A 26,574-nucleotide genomic window follows, 5' to 3' on the forward strand; every position below is an offset into this window, starting at 1 on the left:
TTTTAGACAAGCTGAATATTTAATTTGTTTTAAAATGTGAAAGCACTACATGACCTACAAAAAGCAGATTGAGAAGAATTCTTGAAATACACAGGTACTTCTTCTGAAGAGTGTCTTCAGCCATCAATCGAGCATTTCTTGCCAATCCCAGTTCACGAGTCCCCAACAGTTTGGTGCAAGGAGCAAGAAGCATTTAAAAAAAAATGAAGTTGAGAGCTTTGATCATCTTGCCTTTGGCTCATCATGTAGCAGCACTGGTCCATGTCCAAACTAAGTTCCGCAGCTGCAGCAGTTAAAATTGCAGTCATGATTTAAAGAGAAAATCAAACCCATACACGTGTTAAGTCCGCCGGCACCTTTTCCGTTGGCAAGCTTCAGCGTCTACTAAGGAGCTGTCAGAATCACTGCCTGATGAGCTGCACGCAGCCTCTTTGCCACTGCCTTCATGGTTCATGGAAAGGACCCAACCCAATCGATTGCGGAGTATGCGCTTCAGGCCTGGGGGTAGGGGAAGAACCTCCAATTTGTCACTGTGATCAGGTAAGAGTTGTCGCAGCCTTAGGCAGCAGAGATACTGGAGAGAAGTCGGGGAGAAACGTGATCTAATCACTTTCATACTGCTCCTTGCTGCAGTCGAGCAAACCATTGGGAAGAACTTCTTGTTTTGCAGCTTAGTAGCTGCAATTCCTTTGTAAAGAAAAACACTGGTTAATATCAGCTAGGCACAAGTCACCATAATACAGCAATATTTTGGATCTTCTGGAAAAAAGTCGTACCAAATTCAAACAGGCAATATAGCACAATTTGATTTTGCTAGATTAGCTGCATGGCATGAAGAAACAAGATCATTTTAAAATTCACTGATTAAAAATAGTTGCTATTTTAGGAGAAAAATAACGTTAACAGTAACTACATCTACTTTTAAGTATAGATGAATTGCAGATACAATCTGGAAAAATATTGTGTCAAATCTTTCAAATTACACTAACAAGGCAAACTCTTCACTGCTATAATCATAATTACTATTAATACATGGCAAAAAACTGAATTCCACGAAAATAAATTGTGCACAGAATGTTGTTTAATCTTTAATGCTCTGCAGGTGCACATACATCAGCAGTGACAGTATTACAACTTATTGTATTGTTAAAATGAAATTCAAAGACTTGGTTGTTTGCAGATCTGATACAGCGAGATAAAAGTTGAGGAAATGTAAAAACACAGCTTTAGCCAGTGTATTAGGGAGTCCTGGTGGCCATTTGGAATGCTTAGTGGTTAGATTTCTCAGCTACTATATAAAAATCAAGAGCATCACAACAAGTCTGCCATTTGAGGGCAGAAGGAACTTTAAGAGCCTTGTATTTAGAGTGGCAGTGCATTTTTAAAAAGCAAATCCCTAAAAAAATGGTCATGCCTTGCAACTGATTCACTTAATTGCTTATAAAACACTATGACATGTATCGTTTTCTGAGAGAAAAAGTGAGGACTGCAGATGCCGGAGATCAGAGTAGAGTGTATGGTGCTGGAAAAGCACAGCAGGTCAAGTAGCATCCAAGGACAGGAGAATTGGCATTTTGGGCATAAGCCATTCATCAGGAATATATTTTACCCCTCCCCTCATACTTTAATTTGCAATAGTGGATCAGTATCCAAACTGATGATCACCGGGCAACTTTAAAGCGCAATGTTTCAAGGAACACTAGGCAAGGTAAAAGTTTCCACTAGATAAAAACTGCATCGTACCTATGCATTTTCTATTTTTGAAGAATGTCAGGGTACCATGCCAGGTATCCAAATGAACACCTATGATAGAGCCTTGTCCAAATCTTGTTGAGAAGTGAATCTTGGCACCTTTGTGATGTAATACACCTGCAAAACAAATATTTTCAAAGGTTAAAACTTAGTGATCTGTCACATGTAAAATATACAAATAAAGTAGATTCCTTCAAATAGAAAACAAATTCTTACGGAAAATAGAAGTTTAAAAACTTGATGACAAAGTTTAGTCTTTGGTAAGGTTGGAGGTGTGCAAAGTTTTAAGACTTAGTTGGAGGACCCTTTTCATAAAGAGCTTTTTAAAAGTTGCATATGCAAAATATTGCGCATGGAGTTAATCCTGTATGCACAGTAATCCAGGGTGGATTACAAGAACTATTTCACTTTGTTCTTCCAATCTGTCCCTGGCTCTGTGGTCAGTAGTTTTTTTATGCCTATGCATTGTACTAGAGTGTCATTTATTTATCCAAAGCATGGTGGAACAGCACCTCAAAGATTTGAGCAGTTCCAGTGCTCTGTAGTAAGAGACAAACAGTCCCATTCATAGCTCACATGTTTCCATGGCTGGAGCTGAAATGGTGGATGACAGGTTCTAAAAAGAATGCGCCAATGCAGCGACAGCCACTGAATGTACCTGGTCTACAAATCCCATGGACAGCAAAGTAAATTGAAAGAAAAGCAAGGGCTGGTCATGTTTAAATGAAAGATCAAAATTAAAAGGAAGAAAACTTTTTTTTTAGAAACTATTTCACAGGAGTGGTACCTGTATAGGAGAGCCCCCAACTATTTTCATCTTTTCCCAGTAGGCTGCAAAAGGTATGACGAAATTTGTCCAGTTTGACATCAGTTGTTCCTATTCCTACCATCTAAAAATAGTGCACAAAACACAAACAAAATTATGAAGATGCAGATAAATATTCTAGTTACTGTTTTTGGCATTGCTAGTATAAAAAAATTCTAAATATTGCTGCTCAGAACAGAATAGTCACCAGTTTCTCTTGCAGATTTTATTCAATGGAATAATTATACTTGTTTGGTGTAATATGACAACGTTTGGACTTAATATTGCCCAAGAGAATATTGGGAGAAAAGAAAAGCAGATTAATTAGTACAAGCTGGATCATTTTCTCTAGTTAAGATTTTATTTCTGCTTCGAAAGAGCCTAGCAAGCCATTCAGTAACTAAACATGAAGGCCAGCTTTCTGCAATATGATAAACTTTCAGCAGAGTCAGTTCACAATTTTGCACATTAATTTGTATGCATATTCAACTTGATACCAAATGGTTATGTTTGACCAAACCTGCATTGCCCAATAATCAGCTTTCTGAATGGAGTTCAAGGATGCAGTCTCCACTTCAGTTATGACTCAAACTACAAATGTGTCTTTTCAGATGCCAACGAATCTGTTGTACAATACAACCTATGCTGCTTAAAAAAGTGAGCAATAATTTCAAACTGCCATAACAGCACAAAAATCAATTATACCACTCCCATTTCATGCAAAGCATCGTGTATTCAGACAAACATGATTCAGTGAATACTGGAGTAAAATTTCACATATACTTAATCACCTTTAATAGATGGAGTTTACACTACTCAGCAATGATTGCATTAACAAGTTTATGAAATAAATAGCATCTTATGATCCACTTATTCACGTGTACTTAATCTCCTTCACATGGTATGCGGTTACAACTTCAATTGCAATTTGCTAATCTTCATTTAATGAAACTAACACTATTGTTAGGTGAGTAAACACACTAATGGGTGGATAATATGGATTAGTTCCTTTCAATTCACTTGCTGGCTTCTTTGTTTAAAGAGAGAAAGGAAGAACAAATGTTGCTGCAAATAATTTGCAAACCAGCTAGAGAGTAAGCAGATGCACTGTCCTCATTCGGCACCAATAGGAAAAAGTGGAGAACAGGACATGTCCAAGTGAAAGCCTATTTATTGCATTAAGGATTGATACCAATAATAAACACCAAACTATTGCTCAAGATATTAGTAATGGGGGAACTAGAATAAAGCTTTATGTTAATATTAGTGATTGAAGAGCATACACAGTATAAAAATGAATGCTCACAACTATTCACTAACACAATCTTACTTTTTAAATCAAAATATTAAAAAAAGTTTTACAGTATTGTAGCATTCCTTTAAAGGAAATCATTACTTTTCCTGAAAGGATCATTTCCTTCTAAAAGGGAAAAAAGCACTTCCAACTGGAAGGACCAACAGCAGCAGACAGATACATGGGAACACCATTTGATGCAAGTTCTCGAAGCCATTCACCATTCTGACTTGGGAAATAATGTCACCTTTCCTTCAGCATTAGAGCTGAAATCCTGGAATGCCCTCCCCAATAGCAAGGCAATCTACGGCATATAGACTGCAACACGCAAAGCAGCAACTCAGCACCATCTTCAACAGCAACCAGAGATCAGCAATAGATGGTGGACAGCCAGCAATGTCCACATCCCATGAACAAACAACCCTTGTGCAACTTAAACTTCTATCCAAAAGACAGAAAGACAAGGTATTAGATATTTACTGGACCTACCATATCGGTACCATATACGGGGGATGTCATTTTTATTTCCCAGAAGTGCTGACCTTCACTCATTTCCTTATCCCCACGGATTGCTGCTGTTCCACAACTGTAATCCATGTGAAAGTTCACTTCTCTGTTCTCACAGCTCAGCAGGGTCGCAGAGGACTTGGTAGAATCATCCCACATCCACTCAAAATCTGCAGAGATTTCTTTTTATTAGTTTTTTCAAATTCTCACTCGTCACACTGTACGCACATTTTAAATGCTTGTTGGTGGAGATAAACCAATACACTGTCCAAACAAATTTGAACTTGTCACATTTGTTTCAAGTAGTTTAGCACAGTGGAGATAAATACTTTATTCTTAAATTAACAATTATTTGAATATTCTGATATCACCTGTCAATCAATTTGGAAAACCTGCAATGTCTGCACCTCAAATATTAGTCCTTCAAGTGGAGGTTATTCAGCTTCGGTATGCAAAGCCAGAGTATATATAATATGCAGTTAAAGATTATTACAAAATGTTGGCATCATGGGCCCACCAATAGCATTCATGATCTGTCAGATGGCTGGCAGCAATCTGTTGGCTCTAGTCTTGTATGGTTTGGATTTCAGCTCTAAAACGGTCACTAGAACGGAGGGATTAAATTACATCTTGAGACCAAATCACCCATGATTCTCCATTCAGTCCATTTGATCAGATCTAGCATTCAAAGTCAAAATTCAAGTATTGTTCACAATAGCACCAGAAGTGCAAATCTTATTGAGAACAGCTATGCGAGTCTATTGCAACCTAATTTTCATCAAGTTGACTGCTGCACTTCAAATTTGTAATTAATACTGGGACACTGTCAGAAATGGGGATTGCAAATTTAATAATTTGCCAGTGAACTAGTTTAAAACCTTGATGTATACCATATGGAATTCTGAGAAGAGCCAGTGATAAAGCATTGCACCAGGTTTAAACAATTCTATGATCCTTTTATATTTCTCCCCCTGCTCCACCCCCCTCCCGCCCCACAAACTGCTGTTGCATTACACTGCTATCAAATCCCTCAAACAAGAGTGTAATTTTTATTCATCCTTACATTCATCCTCCTCTCCACAGTGACAATCCTTCATGCGATGGAAGCTACGCATACCACCACAATATCGGGTATCACTTTGACTCGCACAGTCACAGTACGACTCTCCCGTCACAGGTAATGCTGTCGGGATTGACGGTGGCAAGTGGAATTCTGGCTCAGAATCAGAGTCACTGTGCTTTAAGGAATGAAATAACACATGACAAAGTTATCAATTTCTAGAATTAATAATTTATTCTTTCATGGTGTAAAGACTAATTTCTTTGTAGTGTGAACTTAACTGGAAAAAGAGGCTTTAAATTAAGTTAAGGGACTGTGGAAGGTGTGACAGTTTTAAGTGAGAATTACTAGGGCTTATTTGACAAGGTTGTCTTCAACACAGATTAGCTTTTCCAGCTGAGATTAGCCGCATTCAGGAATACTTAGTGCATCTAATAAATTCTTGATTGGTTCCCAAGATAGTAGCAGCAACTATACTTGTGCAATGCAGCAGAAACATCCAGACTTTCAGGGAGAAAACATCGCTTATCAATTCAGAAAAAATCCAGAGCAGATTTGCTCTCTGCAAATACCCTACTTAAAAAAGGGAGAAGAAAGAAAACAAAGATCTTCAAAGACACTGATGGGGAAAATCCTTAATGGGAGACTTAGATTCTGTGTTCACAACCTCTCACCCACAGTCAAAAGGACTCCAGGAACTCCAGTTAACCATCTAATGGATTCTGTAATTTAGACTTGAGCCAGAATTGTGCTGTACTATTTCTGGTCTCAAGTGTGGCTTTTTAAAAAAAATGGTTCAAGTCATTCAAAGGTAACTGCTAGCAATTTTGTGTTCTGTTTAAAATCAAATCTGTATGCAATAAATAGCTGTTTTCTCGTTAAGCACAGAAATCTGGTGAGTGCTCTTTAACCTGGTTTCCACAATCAGGTAAACTATCTCAAGTTTCCAGTTTAATTAAATCTTTACACAATTGGGACAAGTCTAGGAACATGGAGCCTGCTTTCCATTGCACTATCCCAAGTGAGTCATGACATCAGAATATTTACTTGTTAATCCAGTATTTACTGCTCAGCCCTAATTGGAAGTGGTAAACTGTCTTCTTGAAGAAGTCCATGTGGTGTAGGCACACCAATTTTGAAACAGCATAAATAGATCTTCTTACAGGCTTTTGCAATTAGAAGATTGAGAATTCAAACAATAGAATTTGTCTTTTTGAATTTAAAACTAAAAATTAAAATTAACCCCCCACAAGCCTCCTCACTCATTTTACTGCTAAAGAGCCAGTGAGAAATGATTTTTCTTAAAGAGACTTTTGAAAGCTGGACACAAGGCTCCAGCTATTTACTTACAAAAAAAAACTAAACACATTAACTCAAGCAGTGCAAAAGGATGAAAGATTTGCATTTTACTGCAGTAACTCTTGGCCAGCTCACATCAACTATAAACAAATATAATCTAGACTTGCCCAACTCAAACTAAATAATTAAACTTTAGGTAGATTGTAATCAGCTTATGCTTTTGGAAAAAAGGATTATGCTCAATTTCACTGGTTAACATTTTTTCCCCCATTGAGTCATGCCCAATATATTAGAGAAAAATAAACAAGTTTGGAACTCAACTGTGAAAATATATTCTGAAAAATTAGCAATAAGAAATGCAGAGCATTATAAAGATGCTGGAAATCCAGAGTAAAGGAAAAAGAAATTCAGCAAAGGCTGGAGAAGTCCAAACAGGTAGTATCTGCACATATGAACATTAACATTTCACATTAGTTACATTTGATTAGCTTTGGTTCAGAGATGGCTTTCATTTAAAAGAGGGGAGAAGATTTACCAACTTGAAACATCACATGTAATGCACCAATATGCTTGATTATGGTACTCCCAGGATTTTGTTGTTAAATTTGCCAAGTTATTTTAAGTGGTGGGATTCTGACAGCTTCGATTTCAAAGCATATTTACATTTAGTTACGCAACAGTTTATTATTTTGATACTGATCCTTTGCAAATGAACAAAAAATATATTTCCATAGCTTCAACTGAAACCAAGTGATTAAGTTTCTAGTCTATAGAGCAAATTTAGTCTTGAAACTGCCTTTAATATATCAAACTAAATATAAAAGTGTCTTGCTATCGAAATTGTAGAACTATCACTGGACACAGACTTAAAATACTGCTATTGAACTCTGAAATAAGTTTCAGAGTTGAAAGTGGCTGAACGCTCAGAATTAAAAAGCAACTGAATCCAGATGAAAAGGCCTTTATTACTTTTGATTTTATCATTAACACTTTAAAATTTAGCTATAGATTATGTAGGATATTACTTTAATCTATACAAAAACAAAAGGCTAGTTTTAAGACAAAAGGAGTCTACTGTCACCAAATGATAGATCATTAGGTCACAAACTAGCAGATAGTGAATTCCTGTCTGTACTGGGTTAATTGCAACGAGCTTCAGCCAAGAGGGATGTCACGTTTGGAAGGAAATGGACATGATTTTACTGATTTGTGGACTACCCAGTCTGTCAAATAGGTTAGCAGCAATGCAATGTTTTTTGAAATACCTACCTGACCATCTGAGTCATAGCCAGGACCAGGACCAACTGACCCATCAGGCATTACTACAGCCACAGCATCAGCATCTCGAATACCACTGTACACATACCGCCAGGCACGATTATTTCTGGTACGGCGAGACATGGTGCTCTTAAAACCTGCAGCAGAGGAATATTTGTACAATAATGAGCCAATAAGGGGGACAGATTTAAAAATCTTAAGAATATTAGCCAATTCTTAAAAACCTGCCCCCTGTTGAGCCTTGACAGCATACTTCATCTACAGAGCTTGAGGTAATTAAAAGCTAAAAAACTGTTAATTTGCAAAATATCGTCCATGTTTAAAACAGGTGCCACAAAACCCACTATTGTAAAAATAGCAGAGGTGTGTTCTGAACAGGTCAGATTCCAGAATAAAATTTGGCTTGATCAATCAAGTTTCTTTAGTTCATTACTATGGCAGATAATCACCGAAGATATTCACGAGGCTGCCAAGTACTTTGAAACAAACAGTTTATTATAGAAAACAAAAAATAAAAATCTATACATGGAAGTCAATGAAGGACTTGCAAACAGCAAAAACAAAAAAAGTAGATTTTTCCCAAAGCTTCAGCACCAATGACAAGAACTGTCACGACAAGTCCAAGTGCTTATTCAGGACTGCCTCACTTCAATGAGGTCTGTACCTCACAGGACCTGACACTGCATCAACCATGTCTCTTAACCATGCAGGGCCATTACTATGGTTCCTACAACAAACTTGTCCACTGAAGTGGTCTCTCTTAAAAAGAGATTTTCAACAAATGCCAGTTCATCGCACCACGTTCCCCCCAACCTGCCTTCAAAGTTTGGACAGCTCTTTTTGCCAGACAATTGGCTGACAGATGGTATGGCATTGTCCTTATTTAAGGAGTACAATTTGACTTTAGGAAATACTCCAATTCCCTGCTGGTGAAACGATAGCCTGTCATCTGGGACCAATACATCTGGGAGCCCACATATTGCATAAGATGCTTGTAGCTTTATTATCAACTCTGTTTGACAAATGAAAATTCCAACCATCTTGATAGGGCATGCCCTATGACAAGAAAGTTGCATCCATGAAAAGGATCACACGTGAACAGAGTCAAGGGTGTACTGATCATTCCCATAAATATGGGGGAAGCTGATGGTAATTCCTTTTCTATTGTTGGCATTCTTGGCACTACTCCACCAATTATGTCTGCACCCAATTTTGGCCACCAGACATTTTCATTTTGGACAGTCCTTGATGACCCTGGAGGAACTCAGCCAACATGTGGCAGCATTTTAAAAAAAACTTGGGACAACCACACTTGCTCCCCATAATGGAATGGTGCCCTCTATTACGATCTGGTCTCTCTGGGTCCAGAGAGGTTTCAATTCCAGGTGCTACGGCCCTTTTGTTTCCTCCATCACCACCAGCTGTTTTACTTTTACTAAGACTAGAACCTTTTGGATCCAGTCGGATATGGTCAGAAACCAGAAGGTTTAAAATCAGAATGGACTCTTCCAGTGGTGGAACCATCAGAAGGCAGCACGAGGTATCCCAGACGTTGTTCAAACTTGTAATAATAAATATTTAGAGAGAGTGTCCCCTGCTGACCTTGACCTGAAGCTAAGGGCAGCAAGGTCTTGACCTCTGCAGTAGTACTAGCAGGGGTCATGGCATGCTACTATTACAGATGCAGGTTTGTGAAAGTATTAGTGGAACTGCCTCAAAATGACCACCAAACTCTTTCCATCCTCAACTGGGCACATCTGTGCTCTGCATTAGCCAGAATCCAGAAGGCACATGGTATCAGCCATTCCTCTCTTTTGGGAGATCTCAGAGACAATACTATTCCAATTCTGAAAAGGGAGGCATTACATGTCAACATCAGATCTCGCTTGAGATCAGAGTATACCAACATCTTAGAAGATAGTTGCTTCAATTTCTTAAAGGCTACGTCGTGGCTCAGACCTTTCTAAGGCTGAAACTTTTTCCACAGATTTAAGGGTGCCAGGATGGAGGCCAGATTATGTATGAACTTCCCATTAAAAGTTTTGCAGCCCAAGGAAAGACACACACACACACACACACCTTTGACTGCATCTATTGGAAGATCTGAGGGCAACCTAGTCTTGTTGACTCGGTAGTCCAAGTCAGTCACTGTGGGTACCTGGAACACACTTTCCCTTTTAAAGGCATATGCCTACCTTGGGGAGACATCTAGGGCCCAAGTTCTTTGCAAGCTGCTTATTGGTTTTTCCTGTTATTAGCATTATCACTTAAGGTTTCACAAATTGGCATGACCAGAGCTACCCATTCTGCAAAGTGGACTAGTTTGATGATTCCTTTACTTTCCAGCCTTCTGATTTTGGCCTCTACTTTTGCATGCAAGGTAAATGGCACTGGGTACACCTTGCAGAATCATGGCACTACTTCCTAGGCAACATGCAAAATAGCCTTGACTCTTTATATTCCCAAGATATTCCTGAAAATCTTCCAGGTAATTATGACTTCACTCAACAGCCATTTTTTTTATTGAAAAGTGTTGCGCCAATCAAGGTGAATTTCTCAACCAAATTCACCCCATCAGGCTTTGGCCACAGCATTTTCATCATTGGTAACAGAACTAGCTGTTTCTCATAAGACCAGAACCAAAGTTGACCTTGAGGTTTGGAGCCCAGAGCGAATTAAAGACTGGTTCTGCAATTACTGATACTGGCACAGCTGTATCAACCTCCATTAGAACTGGGGGGGGGGGCATTTAATCGGAGTTTTGATTGGTTAACACTTAAATCAGAACCAATTTAATTGTTCTGAACCAGCTGTAGGTGGACTTTATAGGAGGTGCGCTCTCCTGGATAGTGGCCTAGGAGTTCTTACTCCATTTACATCTAATAGGACTCTTTTGCTCTCAAGTCCACATACCAGCAGCAACTACAAATCGCTTGCCAGGCCGGATCCTGAAGAAAGTTAACTGTTTGGTTAGGCTTGGCTTTGTTTTGGAGTTTTGCTGTGGGTTGACCCAGAGTCCCTCTCTTCAGGATGTATCCCAAATGAGGCTATGCAATTGCCCTCACCCAAATGGTGTTCCCCAAACTCAGACAGGTGACAGTGTCCATTTCCATCAGAATATCCTGCAACTCGGCCAACCAGTTACCATATTTGCCAATGAAAAAGCCAGTTGTAGTGCCTGTTTGAAGTCCAGTAAAACCAATAGCATCTCAGAATTAGATGCGGCTTGGGGCCAAACATTTCATAACTAAATCTGTCAACTCTTGAAAGATTTCAGCATCTGGTCCCTCAGGGAAAGTTAACCTAATAACTGAAAAAGCTGCAGGTTCGCCAGCCGCTGCCAAGAGTATTATTTAATACTCTGCCTCAAATGTCATTTGCCCACATAAAAAAAAACCACCTTCTGGGCCCAGTCTTCGAAGGCAGGATCGAACAAGTCAAGCTTCCCAAATAATGGCATGATGCCAGAAATGTTTACATTCAGCTCAAACAGGAGTGAGACAGTGAAAGATACAAGGTGCACAAATCTTTATTCAAATTTCCACCACCAGGAAGAAAGGAAACACTGGATTGGCCAGTGGCAAGCAGTGCCCTTCATATCAAAGGGCAATGCTGTGTGATCAAACAGTGAAGGGGAGGACAGGGATCAAATTAAAATAGAGTTGCAGGGGGAAATAATGCACTCCACTCCCTGCAGCACCCACCTCTCCCTGAACAACTCCAGGGTGTTGGTGGACACCACGTGCTCGTTTTCCAGAGACACCTGGGCTCTAACGTAAAACACTCCTGGTTATTTTTTTTTCTTCTTTTCAGATAAGTGTGAGGTGTTGTACTTTGGTAAGACTTTTACAGTTAATGGTAAGGTTCCAAAGAGTGTTGTGGATCAGAGGAACCTAGAGTGCACATACATAGTTCTTTGAAAGCAGCTTCACACGAAGACAGGGTGGTGAAGAAGGCAGTTAGCATGCTGGCCTTCATCAGTCAAGGCACTGAGTACAGGAGTTGGGACGTTGTTACAGTTTTGTAAGGCATTGGTAGGGTTGCACTTGGAGTACTCTGTGCAGTTTTGGTCACTTTGTTATCAGAAAGACATTAAACTGGAAAGAGTCCAAAGAAAATTTACAAGGATGTTGCCAGGACTAGAAGGACGAGTTATAGGGAGATGTTAGCCAAGATATGACTTTATTCCTTGAAACATAGGAGATGGAGGGGTGACCTAACGGAGGTGTATAAAATCATGAGGGGCATCGATAGGATGAATGCATATTAGTCTTTTTCCCAAGGATGGTGAATTGAAAACTAGAGGGCATAGGTTTAAGGTGAGAGGGGAAAGATTTAAGGAGGACCTAAGGGGCAGCGTTTTCACAGAGTGGTGTGTATATGGAATGGACTGCAGGAGAAAGTGATTGAGGCAGATACAACAGCAACATTTAAAAAAACATTTGGGTAGGTACATGTATGGGAAGGGTTGAGAGATATGGACCAAGTGTGGGCAATTGGAACCAACTGACTGGGCACCATAGTCAGCATGAGCTGAAGGGCCTGTTTCCATGCTGTATCACTATGACTGTAGTGAGGAAATTTTTTCAGGATGTATCTCTCATTACCACTGAAATCCAGTATCCCAACACCAAGTCACCCTTCATTAACATATGGAGAGTGCATGACAGTGATCCAGCTCCCTCAGAGAAAGGTGCCTGACCCTCCTGTTTAATTTTTTTTGCATGAATCTTTATTTAGTTTCCATCACCAGGAAGAAAGGAAACACCCGAGTGGCCAGTGACAAACAGTCCCTTCTTAAAGGGCGATGCTGTGAGATCAAACAGTGAAGGGGAGGGCAGGGATCAAACCAAAATAGAGCTGGAGGGGGATATAATGCACTCCACTCCCTGCAGCGTCCACCTCTCCCTGAACAGCTCAAGGTGTTGGAGCACACCGTGTGCTCCCTTTCCAGAGACACCCGGGCACTAATGTAAAACATGTTATTTTATTTTATTAAGCAATTACAAAACACTTTACAAAAAAACATTTACAGCTGTATGCAACAACAAATTTTACAAGGGAGAGGAGCAGCAAAGCTAGGCCCCAAACCCTACTGTTCAACCAGTTTACAGGAAGATGAGGACAAACCACAAATCCCAGTTTCACATATGACGAGACAGTAACAATGACATTTGTACATAAAAAGCTAATCCAGTTACATAAACAGTGCATACAATACAGACCCAGCAAGTCCCCATCCCTCCCAGCTTCCGACCACTCTATGGCAGCCCGCCCCTACCCACCTTCTAGCTCCCAGCCCCTTCCAGTTCTTGGTCCGCCCTGACACACCTTTCAACCACCTCTAGGATAGCCTGCCCCAGTACCCACCCAGGGTGACAGTGGTCAGGACGGCCTACCCACCTTCCAGCTTCACTAACCACCCTCAGCACCTTTCAACCACCTCTGGGGCAGCCCACCCCGGTACCTGCCCGGGGTGACAGCGCTGAGGACAGCCACTCGCCTTCTGGCTCTGTCTGCCCCTACGTACCATTGGGCTCTCACCCTCCCCAATGCACCATCCGGCCAGTGGGCTAACCTGGCACACCTTCCAGCCACCTCCAGGACAACCTTCCAGATCTCAACCTGCCCCTACGCGCCTTCTGACTCTTGACTGCTCTGACACCTTTCAATCACCTCTAGGACAGCCCGTCCCGATCACCCCTTCTCAGGATGACAGCGCTCAGAACAGCCTGTAAAAAATGAGGTCTGCAGATGCTGGAGATCACAGCTGCAAATGTGTTGCTGGTCAAAGCACAGCAGGCCAGGCAGCATCTCAGGAATAGAGAATTCGACGTTTCGAGCATAAGCCCTTCATCAGGAATAAGAGCTCTTATTCCTGATGAAGGGCTTATGCTCGAAACGTCGAATTCTCTATTCCTGAGATGCTGCCTGGCCTGCTGTGCTTTGACCAGCAACACATTTGCAGCTCAGAACAGCCTACCCACCATCTGGCTCTCGGGGCGACTGGCATCAGGGTGGCCTACCCACCCTCCGAACACTCCTGTTTTTTTTTGTATTCTTGTTTTTTTTCTCTACAAGGTGCACGAATCTTTATTCAAATTTCCACCACCAGGAAGAAAAGAAACACCCGAGTGGCCAGTGAATCTGTCAGCTGGGTTCCTTGATTGGACAAGGTTAATAATCCCAACCAGGGAACCCAATCTAATGAGGTCCATTTGGCTGACTGCACTACAATCACTACACACTATCCATGGAAGTTGGCCTTGTCCATGATGTGGTGAGACTGATGTTCAGCCAACCTCCAACTCAATACACTTCATAATTTGAGCTCACTGCCACCTTTAATTGCAATAGATAGCTTTCAGAAGACTAGGGATACCTTTTCTAAATATGGTAGATGATTCTCTTAAAACAAGGAGGGAGAATGCAGATAGAATGCAGCACTTTCACTAGGGCCATCAGAACAGAGGACAGGCCTATCAAGCTTAGTTTTGATTGCTGTGATAGAGTCTTCAGTATACTCCAGATGAAGTGTTGCATTCTACACAAATGGAGCAAGGAGGGATATTACTTTGGCCAAGGAGCTGGAAGAGCAGGAACACAGTCTTCAGAGGAAGACAAGATGACTGATTGGGAGGAACATCATTATAGCATAATTAAATACATAGTCCAGCACAGGCCAGATAACCTATTTCACACCAGCATCCAAGAAATACAAATTGGGTGATGACATCAAGTTTAAAAAAGTCCTTTTTGTTGCAAAGGCAAACAGTCAACAGTAGAAAAATGCAAACAGTCTTACTTTCCTGTTGTGTAATTAGTGTTTCTGCTGACAATGATGAAGTTTTGATAGCATCTTCACTCGAATTTGAATATTGTACACTTTGACAGATTATAGAAGTAGTCGTCAGACAAGGTTTCAACATTGGATGGGCCAAGAAAAATTTGCTTGAGGATAATTTGCTTGAGGAACACTCTGCACAGCTCTCTAGGATCATTATCAGTTTCAGACAGCTAAATCATGCTTAAGTACATTTCATTCCAATTCTATAGTGGAACAGCTGTCCTTAAATTATTCTGGTGGGAAAATATATTGCATGAGGTAGAGTTTGAATGCTAGACGACTGGACATCACCCATCCATCCTTGAATAAGTGTGCACTCACCTGTAAGACACTTTGGTAAAATGAACCTTTATATTCAGAGAAGTGTGTACTCAAATGATCATGTACTGACACATACACAAAGTAACCACACCGTAGGCACAAGTAGGGACCAGGGCCTATTACAAGACATTCAATGAGGAGACTGAGGGCAAAAAAGGTAAAGTGCTGTGTGTCTTGGCTGCAGTTCTGAACTTTAGGGTTAAAAATGCCTAAAATCTGCTACTGTCCACATGCTGCAAATAAAGCAAGCCTAAATATGAGCACAAACCCCCCCAAGTACCTTCCCCTGCAAGTGAAAAAGATGCAAAACCTGCCAGCACAGCACACCCTCAGCTAGGGCTCCAAACAGTCCTTCCAGGTGAGACAGAGGTTCACCTTTCTCTCCTCCAGTCTAGTTTACAATATATGATCCTCCCAATGTGGTCGTTTCTACATCAGGGAGACCAAACGTAAACCCAAGGCACGTTTTACCAAACATCTCAGCTGGGACTGACATGACATAAAGCCAAAGTACAAAAAGAGGTCTGGGAGTGCTAGTCGAGGATTCTCTAAAGGTAAACATGTAGGTTGAGTCCGATTAAGAAAGCAAATGCAATGTTGTCATTTATCTCAAGAGGGTTGGAATATAAAAGCACCGTTGTGCTACTGAGACTTTATAAAGCTCTGGTTAGGCCCCATTTGGAGTACTGTGTCCAGTTTTGGCCCCCACACCTCAGGAAGGACATACTGACACTGGAGCATGTCCAGCAGAGATTCACACATATGATCCCTGGAATGGTAGGTCTAACATACGAGGAACGGCTGAGGATCCTGGGATTGTATTCATTAGAGTTTAGAAGATTAAAGGGAGACCTAATAGAAACTTACAAGATAATACATGGCTTGGAAAGGATGGATGCTAGGATATTGTTTCCGTTAGGCGAGGAGACTAGGACCCGTGAACACAGCCTTAGAATTAGAGGGAGTCAATTCAGAACATAAATGCGGAGACATTCCTTCAGCCAGAGAGTGGTGGGCCTGTGGAATTTATTGCCGCAGAATGCAGTGGAGGCCGGGACGCTAAATGTCTTCAAGGCAGAGATTGATAATTCCTTGTGACATCAAGAATTTAAGGGCTACAGGGAGAATGCGGGTAAGTGGAGTTGAAATATGCAGTCGTGATTGAATGGCGGAGTGGACTCGATGGGCCGAATGGCCGTACTTCCACGCCTATGTCTTATGACCTCAGTCACTGCCCAATCTAATTCCGCTTCCTACTCCCTTTCCGACATGACCATCCTTGGCCTCACCTATTGCTAGTGAATCAAGGCTGCAAATTGGAGGAACACCACCTCACCTTCCACTTGTGAGCTACAGCCTAGAAGGTGGAACATAATTCTCCAATCTTAAATAAACTCCCTTCCTATCCCCTCACTTTCATGCCTCCTTTCTTCCAGCTATCAACTGGGTTCATTCCTCCCAACCACCAACCAGACCACACCCTCTACCTGTGATCACCTATTCCTACCTCACCAACCTGCTCCTGCATCCCCCCCCCCCACCCCTCCCCCTCACCCTCCCAGTCCTGAAGGTTACGCCTAAAACATTGCAGTGTTCTTCCGGACTCCTGCTGGTCTACCCTGGATTCCAGCACTTGCAGTTTTTTTAAAATCACATCCTCCTTGGGAAGCAAGAAATGGCAGCACGGTGGCTCAGTGGTTAGCACTGCTGCCTCAGTCGTCCCAAGTTCAATTCCAGCCTTGGGTGACCGTCTGTGTGGAGTTTGCACATTCTCCTTGTGTCCGCGTGGGTTTCCTCCAGGTGATCCAGTTTCCTTCCACAGTCCAAAGATGTGCAGGTCAGGTGAATTGGCCGTGCTAAATTGGCCATAGTGTTAGGTGCATTAGTCAGAGGGAAATGGTTCTGGGTGGGTTACTCTTTGGAGAGTCAGTATGGACTTTTTGGGCCAAAGCACCTGTTTCCACACTGTAGGGAATCTTAAAACTCTGACATGACAGCCACACAGTTAGGTCCGACAGTTAAAATGACATGTGATGTGATCTAAAAGTACACTTATACTTTTAGATGTGGTGTTTACATATTCACATAGGCTCAGATTTTTTGAATGCTTGCCCTCCCATGACAAAAAGGTGCTATCATGGAATCTTAAGCTGGGATGAAGGCAGGGTGCTCTGTAGTGAAGATTGCTGATTTGGTACAGTTTGCAGACAGTTTTGGACATCTGCAGTTAAAGGGTCCACATGGGCTAAGAGAGCATGCCCTGGTCATGTGCAAATTCAACCTTAGTTGCAATTTCGAGAGTTGGGATAGAAATTGCAGGCTAAGTGGAGCTGAAGGACCTGGCACCTCAAGATAAAAGCATCCCAACAGGAGACTACTGGGAGGGCTGTCTGGGGCTCCTTCTCTGTATGGGTGCCTGTAAGGACTACTGCCTCCTGGCAAGGAAGGGATATCGGAATCCAGTCTTCATTCCTTATCCTGCTTACCTTGATGTGGTGCACCAGTGCTTAAAATGATGTAATCCAGGTCAGCGTGCAAACCTCACCAGATCTAGTTTTTCATAGTAGCAACCAATTTAATCATTGAAACAACCAGACACACCATTCTGGAGAGAGCATGGTATGGTACCAGCATACTCCTGTCGAATAAACCTTCCTGTTGCTTCAAGCAAAACGTACAGCCACAAGTTTTAATTGGTCAACACCATGAAGGGGCCTTGTGCCTGGGGCTGAACAGGTGCTTGATTTACAGCAGTCTTGAGTGTCAAACAGTTGCAGGGACCTGCAGTAACGTGTTCACCTGAACACGCTCCTGAATCTAGACTAGAAAGAGAACCCCCCAGGAGGTGAAAGCCAAAACTAAATGGTGTAGGATTCCCCCTTTGTGGGATCCTTGACACTGCCTTGTGGTGGTTAGGTTCGGAACAGAAAAGGAGGTGGAAGCAGATGTGTAGAGGCCTCTTCAGGTTGGAGGCTGTGGGTGCTGCTGGTGCCTATTTAGGAAAGGTGCAAAAAAAAGTGCTCAATTTGTGTCAGGGAGAGGGGAAGGGGAAGTGTTGGTAAGTGGCAAGCTTGAGCACCATAACATGACATTTGTGGCACTGGGAGAGCAGCATAATGAAGCTTACTTGTTTGCTATGACATGGAGGTCTCGGCATCTCCACATGAGGTCTCAGTCCTGTCTCGCTATTCTAAGGGATCTTCTCATTATGGGGCGAGGTCACAAATGTTGGTCGACTCACCACTGGTCTTTGCTCTGTCAGCCTTGTCGTGTGGCAGCTTGCCCTGCAAAAGAGACAAAAAGGAGGGATTCAGTGGATGAAGAGTTGTTTCAACAGCCAGACTAATGCAGGATGTGGAAAATGAAGTATCTAAAACGAGTAGGAAGTCTAGTGGGTAGAAAGGTTAGTAATTTGGGGAGGAGGATGTGGACAAGACCAAGGGGTGGTGATCCATGTTGTAGTGAATATTAGCTGAAAATGTGTTGCTGGAAAAGCGCAGCAGGTCAGGCAGCATCCAAGGAACAGGAAATTCGACATTTCGGGCATAAGCCCTTCTTCAGGGCTTATGCCCGAAGCGTCGAATTTCCTGTTCCTTGGATACTGCCTGACCTGCTGCGCTTTTCCAGCAACACATTTTCAGCTCTGATCTCCAGCATCTGCAGACCTCACTTTCTCCTGTAATGAATATTAACCAACATTAGCCTTAACAAGAGGTTGAGGTGGTTCTCGTTTACTCCAGATGTTACTACCAGACAAGTCAAATCGCAGTCATTAACCTTGTTTGGTATTTCATTTATAGAGTCCATCATACAGCATAGATTTGTCCAAAACATCTATGCCAATCAAGGTTCCCAAAACTAGTCCCATATACCTCTCAACCTTCCCTATTCATGTGTCTGTCCGAAAGTCTTTTGACTGATGTAATTGTACCTGCGTCTACCTCTTCCTCTAGCAGTTCATTCCATATGTGAACCACCCTTAAAAACTGCCCCTCTGATCCCTTTCAAATCTCAAAAATATGTCCTTTAGTTTTGATCTCTACCCTAGGAAAAGACTTTTGCTATTCACTATCTATATCCCTCATGATCTTATAAACCTGAGGTTAATCCCCAACCTCCTATGCTCCAGTGAAAAATGGTCTCAGCTTATCCTTAGAACTCAAATTCTCCAGTCCTGGCAACATCCTTGATTTAGTTTTATTCTAGTGATTGCTTGCTGAAAAATAAGCATGCAAAATTGCTTACACAAGAAAGTGAAAGTTTATTCTAAAAGGATACTCGTTCTATAAATGGAGATGGAAAGCATCTTTTGTACAGTAATCAAAACACCACTCCTGGTACATTACCCAAAACCACTCACCGATTGTACCAAATCCAGAGCGGCATATTTCAGCAACTCCCAAATCTAAATTGGAAGTACAGCTAACTCCAAGATGGGAGCAATATATTCCGCTTTGTAATTTTTTAGGGTTTTTAAATCCCAGTACTTCAGGTCCAGAAATATTAATTTCTTCACCCCACAGTAATTTAATCTGCTTATGAGCTCAGTTCTACAGTCCTGTTACAAAGTCTTCACAGAACTAACACTATCGAAAAAAAGTGAAAACGAGAAGAGTCTGCTATGGGCATTTCCCCTCAAGCTTTATAAATTTCAGAACTGAGATCTTTGGAACTTTTAGGCCCCATTATTTACCATGTTTGGATATATGTCCATGTGTGCACAAAATCCATTCATTTTACACCCAGGCTTCAAACAGCCGGTTTTAAAGTTCACTTGTTGGATCTTGGCATTATTGGCTGGGCCAAAATTTCCAGTCCTTAGTTGCCATTGAAGGTGGTGGTTCTTGAACAGCTAAAATCTGTATCTGTAGGTTGACTCGAAATGCCATTGAGGGAATTGCAGGATTTTGTTCCGCTAGCAGCAATACATTTCCAAGTCAGGGTGGTGAACGGCTTGGAGGGAAACATATAGGTGGTAGTGTTCTCATTTAACTCTTCTTCGAAATGATTGCAGTCATGGGTTTGGAGGGTGCCAAGGACCTTTGGTGAATTTCTGCAATGCATCTTGTGGATAGTACATGCTGCTGCTACTGAGTAGAAATGGAGGAAAAGGAAGTTTGTTGATGTGGTGCCAATCAAGCAGACTGCTTTGACTTGGACGATGTCATGCTTTGAATATTGTTGGAACAACACTCATCCAGGCAAGTGGGGAGTATTCAAACACATCGACTTGTGTTTTGTAGATGGGCAAGCTTGGAGGTAAGGAGTTACTCACTGCAATATTCCTAGCTTCTGCCCTGCTCTTTACCATTTTCCAATCTGATGGACCATTCCAAAATCCAACAAAATACTAAAACACCAATGCATTAGACATCATCTTAGTATTGTTTTGACTATTGAAGTCTATCTGGAAACTTATCAACCCATAATTAATTTAGGTCATTACCATTTCCCTGGTGACCATAATTTCTCCAAGTACTTCATGTTCAATCTCTATATTTACAGATTTTGTGCAAAATACATTTCTATATCTACAGTGAGGACAGAAGCAAAGTATTTCATTATATTTACTACTTCAATATCAGCAACCGCACCACCCCCTCACTCTAGGAGTGAAACTAAATCACTAAGTCTCTTCCTTTTAAAGACACCTATAGAAACTGTTGTTTTCACACTGAGCTGGCTGTCATGTTGAAATGTATTTATCCCATTTAGTCACTTACTGTGCTCACACCAGTCATCTGTCCCTCTCACTTTTCCATGATTACATGCTTTTTGCATAAATTTGATTCTCTCATCTTTAACCACAGTTGGTAGGTTCTCAAATTTCTTCTTTATTACAAGCATACACATTCTGACACATCCCTTCAATAATCCACCACCGCTTCTCCTCTGATGCACTTCCTACCCTAATATCCCAGTTCATTGCAGGTAATGTTTTTCTCTTCCATTACTCATGGAACATAGGGATCACTGACTGGGCCAGCACTATTCGCAAGTTGCCCTTGTGGTGGTGAGCTGTCTTCTGGAACCACTGCAGTCCACGTAATGTAGGTTGAACTAAAATACCCTCAGGGAAGAAATTCTTGTTAAACATAGTGAAGGGACTGCAATTCATTTCCAACTCAGGATGGGGAGTGGCATGGAGAAGAGTTTTGCAGGTGGTTTTCAAGAATCTGGTGCCCTTGTCTTTCCAGATTGAAGTGGTTGTGCGTTTGAAAGTTACGACAGACCTTTGGCGATCATTTCTGTGGTGCAGGGAGAGGATGTAGTGCCAATCAAGTGGGCTGCTTTGTCCTGGACAGTGCCAACCTTCTAGCATTTGAGTTATACCATCCAGACAAATGGAGAGTATTTCACACACCTGATGTCTGTCCCTATACAGAGGAACCTCGAAGATCCCGATACTCAGCTAAATTGTTATCCAGGACTCTATTATCTGAAAACACTCCCTATCTGAGTTATTCAGATAATAAAAAGGTTCCTCTGTAGTTGCCTTAATTTAGGTTTACAATGCTAGACATAGCCCTGCTCTTTTCAAACTGGACTGCTGTTAAGTGGTGGTGCTTTCTGAAATCTCAAATTTATCTTGACACACTACACAGCACAGCTTGATCTCTGGTCAGTTCCAGAAAGTTGACTTCACCTTCTGATGCTATCTGACTTGCTGTGTTCTTCCAGCCTCCTGCTCGTCTACCTTGCACAACCTTGAAAAGAATTCTATGAACTCTTCAGAGGCTATTAGGCTGAATTTTCTATTTTTTAAAAGATTAAAATTACTCAATTATTGCTGTCCCTTTACACAAGTATCCAGTATTTCTTCTTGCATACTTCTACATTGTGGTCACTGTTCACGTAGAGAACAAGACTTTAACTTTTAGTCTATTTTACAGTGTTAATTTTACCAACTATTTACTTTGCAAGAAATACCAGGGTGTCATGGTAAGTGCAAGGCAAAGCTTTAAGGCAACCTTTCAATGATGTTGGGTTGCTTTTCAGTTAATAGCAAGAAATTAACAACCTAGGTTTCTGCAAGTAATGAATGCCCTGCAGCTTGGGTGCACCTGTTCTTCATGACTGAAAACCAGATTTTTCTGAACCCAACTAAATTTACCAATGGCTCCAATCAAATTGCTTTTCAGCATATCATTTATCACAGCATAAACACTCCAATTAATACCACAGACATCCTGCTAAGACACACTTTCTTTGAACCATTTATTTAGGTCACAGATCCAAAGGACTGGCTGACCTGGTTTAAAAAGTTGCCTTCAGGATTGATTGATTTTCAGTTTCAATCTTAAAACACACAAATTCAGAAGTCGGTCTCTTTTGTCCATTTTTAATTCTGATCCTCAGCATTGTGTTGTGCAAGCCTGTTACTGTCAATGCCCCAATTACCTCCCATTCAAAACAGGATTTTTAGAGTTGATGTAGCATTTCCAGTAGCTCAAAATTTAAAGTACAGGACACCACTGGACCCACTGTCGTCTCTGTTCCTGAGTGCATTTCCATGTTAAAATAGTCTTGAAATGACAACTGGATCTATGCTATAATTTTGCCATCGGAAACAAAGCTCTAATGGGGAGAAAACATCAAGTTCATCTTATAAACTGACACCTGTTCTTTTAAAGTCTTTGCCTGATGTTAAAAAAATTTCAAATAGAATCCCACCTCTTAAATGTTGTCTGATGCCACAGAGTTTAGCTTCTTTACAAGCTGATGAGAAAGTAAAGCATTTAGGTTTAGAGACTATGTTAATACTGAAAACTGCTATACATGACAAGTATACTGCATTGGAGTGTCACATCTGACCGTAATGCTCAAGTGCTGAATTTGGGCTTGAACCTATGCAACTTTCTAGAGTTAAGTGTTAGTAATTGAACCATGATTAACAGAGCAAAAAAAAATTAAACCATGAATAGTGCTTTGGACATTTGCTACTTACATGTAAGGCAACCATATTGATGAATTAAAACAAGCTATTAAAAGCATCACGTGGCAAACCATGTGCGGCAATACACAGAAACAAACTAGATGCATAAATGACCTTGATGCAGAGACGTGTCTCGAATACAAAGACAACACATTTGAATATAAAAGCTCAGTTAAGCCAGTATTGGCATTTTAAACAAGAGCATCAGAAATAGGAGTAGGCCACACGCTTCCTTGAACCTGATACTGAACAAGAAATAAAATCAATTTAAAAAGTGCACCATAGATTTCAGAGCTAGTTATAACAAGATTTAACTTATTACAAATTCACTTATAGTACTGGGTCTATGACTTCTAAGGAGGGAAAGTCAAGATTTTAGTTTGCCAATTAAAAATGGAGATGTTTATTTGGTAACATTATCCAGCTACAAAGTTGTCAGTCTTTGGATGCAAACATTCACATTATAATTCATATCCACCAATCACACTATGCAGTTCCATATGTCATAGCTTACAAGATTGAGGGGTTATTTAAACATTAAGAAGAGAGATAAATTGCAATTGATAGATATGGTTTCCAGTTAGATAGCAATAGGTATAGACAGGTTGCAAACAGATTCTGTTTGCAAGCAAGTCGAAATACGGCATGACAATATAAAGGAGCTATTTGCAAGCACAGCAGATGCCTGTATATGTCAAATCTTCAAAGTTACACCTCTCCACAAGAACATGATCACAAGTGCAACTGGTTGAAAGTTAGACATTCAAATTGGAGAACCCCTATAACAAGACAAATCCATAACTTAGAATATGAATTTAGATCAATTTATTACAGTAATTCGGGAGTTTTACTATCATGCAGCCATTCTTTTAAGTGAGCAAGTAGCACCATTCAGATGTTCAGAACATAGGTGGCCAAACAGAATGGAAATATTAACTGAATCAATGCTTCGTTTGGAAAAGAATAGGCAAGCTTAAGAACCTACTAGTCAGTGGTTTTGCTGTATCATTGTCAAGATGCACTAGTCACTAATTAGTGAGGGCAGGTTTTAATAGAAACAGACTCGGTTCCCCTATATTTTAAATCATGTTTCTGTATTAACTGCAGTCACATTCAGGCAGCCTAGGGCTGTTTCAATGGGTGACCTTTTCAAGCTGCTGAATTTTCAACATATAGCAAAGTTTACAAACTTTAACCTTTATTTTGAAACCATACTAACATCAAGTAGGTACGTGTTTCATTTAATAACCTTTGTAGATTTGCTGGAACATTACCAGTAAACCTTTAGTGTAAAAATACTACTTAGTGTATTTAATTGGTCAGATATCCAATTAAATTGCTGGAAAAACCTCAGTGTCTGGCAAGAGAAAGCAGAATTAATGTTTCAGGTCCAGTGACCATTCTTCAGAATATTCTGCGGAGACCTGCTGAGGTTTATTCCCCCCAGCAATTTTTGATTTTGTTCCTGATGTCCTGCATCTACAGTTTGATTTCTTTTTAAAAACCCAATAAATATCTTTGTACTAGTACTACAACAACCCATAAGTCTAGTAATCAGGCTCAGTGAAAATCTAGTCAGATGATGTAAGGGTTAACAGTATAAAATTATACAATTCTGATACATGCTCAAGAATATACATAGACGTACAATAGAATGCTTTTCAGTTGTTGGCATTATATGGTATCTGCCACTGAAGCATCAGAACCACATTATATACTTGAAAACAAGAAGTGAGGACAGAGTATGCCTTGTGATCAACTAAAATTTGAATCGTTTGATCCCACACCCATTTGATTAATGACATCAAAACAGCCTTCAAAACAAAAGTGGATTTCAAATTTGTGCAAATACAGACGTGAATTAAGAACAGAAGTCTCCATTCAATATCTTGAGCCTGCTTTGCCATTCAGCATAACAGCCAATCTGCTACAATTTAAATATTCCCATCTGCCCTAACCTTAGATTCTTGTTGGGCAACGGAATCTACCACTACCTTAAAAATATTTAAAGGCACCACGTTGTTTGGCAGAGATACCTAAAATTACAACAGTCGGGTTGCCCCGACAGGCAACCATTAACACTGGCCTCGAGTTTTGGGCTCCTCCACAAAAGCAAACGTCTCTTCCACAAAGAAAGCAGCAACAAATCATAGCGCTACCATAACTAGCTGAATTCATGGGCACATTTTGTTCGAGCGCGCAACAATTTCTTGATTAAGCAAGCAACGGATAGGTTTGAAACGACAACCACTTTTTTGAGCAAAAACGTTCACAGTTACTCAAATTAAACGAGACATTGCCTATTAAAAAAACTCTAAAACCGCATTTATCTTCTCCTTCACGTTCTAGGGGAAAAACAGACTTGCATTTCATTGGTAGCAATACCAGAATTGCCAGTAACTTCACAGACTCATCGCTAGACGAACAATGAAGATGGCACACAGCTGCTCACCTGGACCAAGAAAATAATAAAACCTGATAGCTCATCTTCACCGAGCAAATAACATGACCAAGCCAGGCTACGCACTCAACGCATTAACAGACGCATAAAAGAAAGGTGCTCAGTTATCAGTTGCGTACATTTGTTTTAAATGCACAGAGGTTGAGTCGCAAAACAAGAGGGCATAGGCTAGGATTAAAAAATTAATGCAATTGAGGCGTTTGCAATGGCAAGGGTTTATTCATCGCATTTTGAAAAGCGCTGGGGGTGAAGAACTGTATTGCAAACCATGTTGCGTAGTTAATATGCAATTCCTAGCTCTTAGATTTGGATCAACAACAAACATCTCGAGGAAAGGATTCGCCCCCATACTCTGCACCGCACAGACACAAATCTGTTGTCCCCAAAATTGATCGACATCAAGCTCGTAGCTTGATAAAGTGACGGATAAGGACTTGCAATACGACAATGATTTCGATTTAAATAAGCCAGGAAATGATCAGGGAAGTTAAACCAGTAAATCAATGCGGAGAGCGCTCCATAAACGGGTTGGGGGGGGGGGGGGGGGGGAAACGGGGGCTGCAGACGGAGTCCCCCAGACCCGCAGGCCTCAGGCCTACTACTACCACCCCATCAATACACATACATTTAAACCGTAAATACAGCATCAGCAACACAGTCTTAGAAAGCTGTTAATGCTTCACAAACACCGCACCTTGCTCAATACCCAATCGCTGCATTTCTTGCTCTGCGGATGGTCCCTTTTTATTAATCCTCTTGCTTCCAGCCGACTCCGACCAACTCAATTAACGCTCCCGCAACTGCGCATGCTCGTCTTCCCCCCCTATATATATAGAGACGGGGCTTCGCAACCAAACTTGTATGCCTGCCACCCGTCTCCGATACGTCCATCCGATGAAACGTCGTAGGTATCTGCCCGTTGAATGGTTAAGACACACGTCCATCAGATTCCGGTATTGCCCCGCCCACTCGCTGAGCTGAGAGGGTCAGGAGAGCCAAAGGTCCTGTCAGTGG

The 26,574-nt window shown here is 41.1% G+C and overlaps 1 protein-coding gene across 2 annotated transcripts; it reads right to left on the reverse strand.

Moving 5' to 3' along the window:
* LOC132825141 (SPRY domain-containing SOCS box protein 3-like) lies at window positions 1-26,370 on the reverse strand. Of its 2 annotated transcripts, none has more exons than XM_060840151.1 (8): window positions 26,255-26,370; window positions 18,405-18,447; window positions 7,987-8,132; window positions 5,422-5,596; window positions 4,341-4,528; window positions 2,540-2,642; window positions 1,744-1,869; window positions 1-687 (listed from the first exon to the last, which is right to left on the reverse strand). In XM_060840151.1, exons 3-8 carry the CDS (start codon window positions 8,116-8,118, stop codon window positions 341-343), a joined length of 1,071 nt encoding a protein of 356 aa, XP_060696134.1. In that variant the 5' UTR covers window positions 8,119-8,132; window positions 18,405-18,447; window positions 26,255-26,370; the 3' UTR covers window positions 1-340. The 2 variants fall into 2 exon arrangements, with proteins under 2 accessions (XP_060696134.1, XP_060696133.1); XM_060840150.1 differs by having other exon boundaries at window positions 18,291-18,447.
* Between the last annotated feature and the right edge of the window lie 204 nt (window positions 26,371-26,574).

The sequence above is a fragment of the Hemiscyllium ocellatum genome, chromosome 20 (genome assembly GCF_020745735.1).
Source record: "Hemiscyllium ocellatum isolate sHemOce1 chromosome 20, sHemOce1.pat.X.cur, whole genome shotgun sequence".
Taxonomy (NCBI): Eukaryota; Metazoa; Chordata; class Chondrichthyes; order Orectolobiformes; family Hemiscylliidae; genus Hemiscyllium; species Hemiscyllium ocellatum.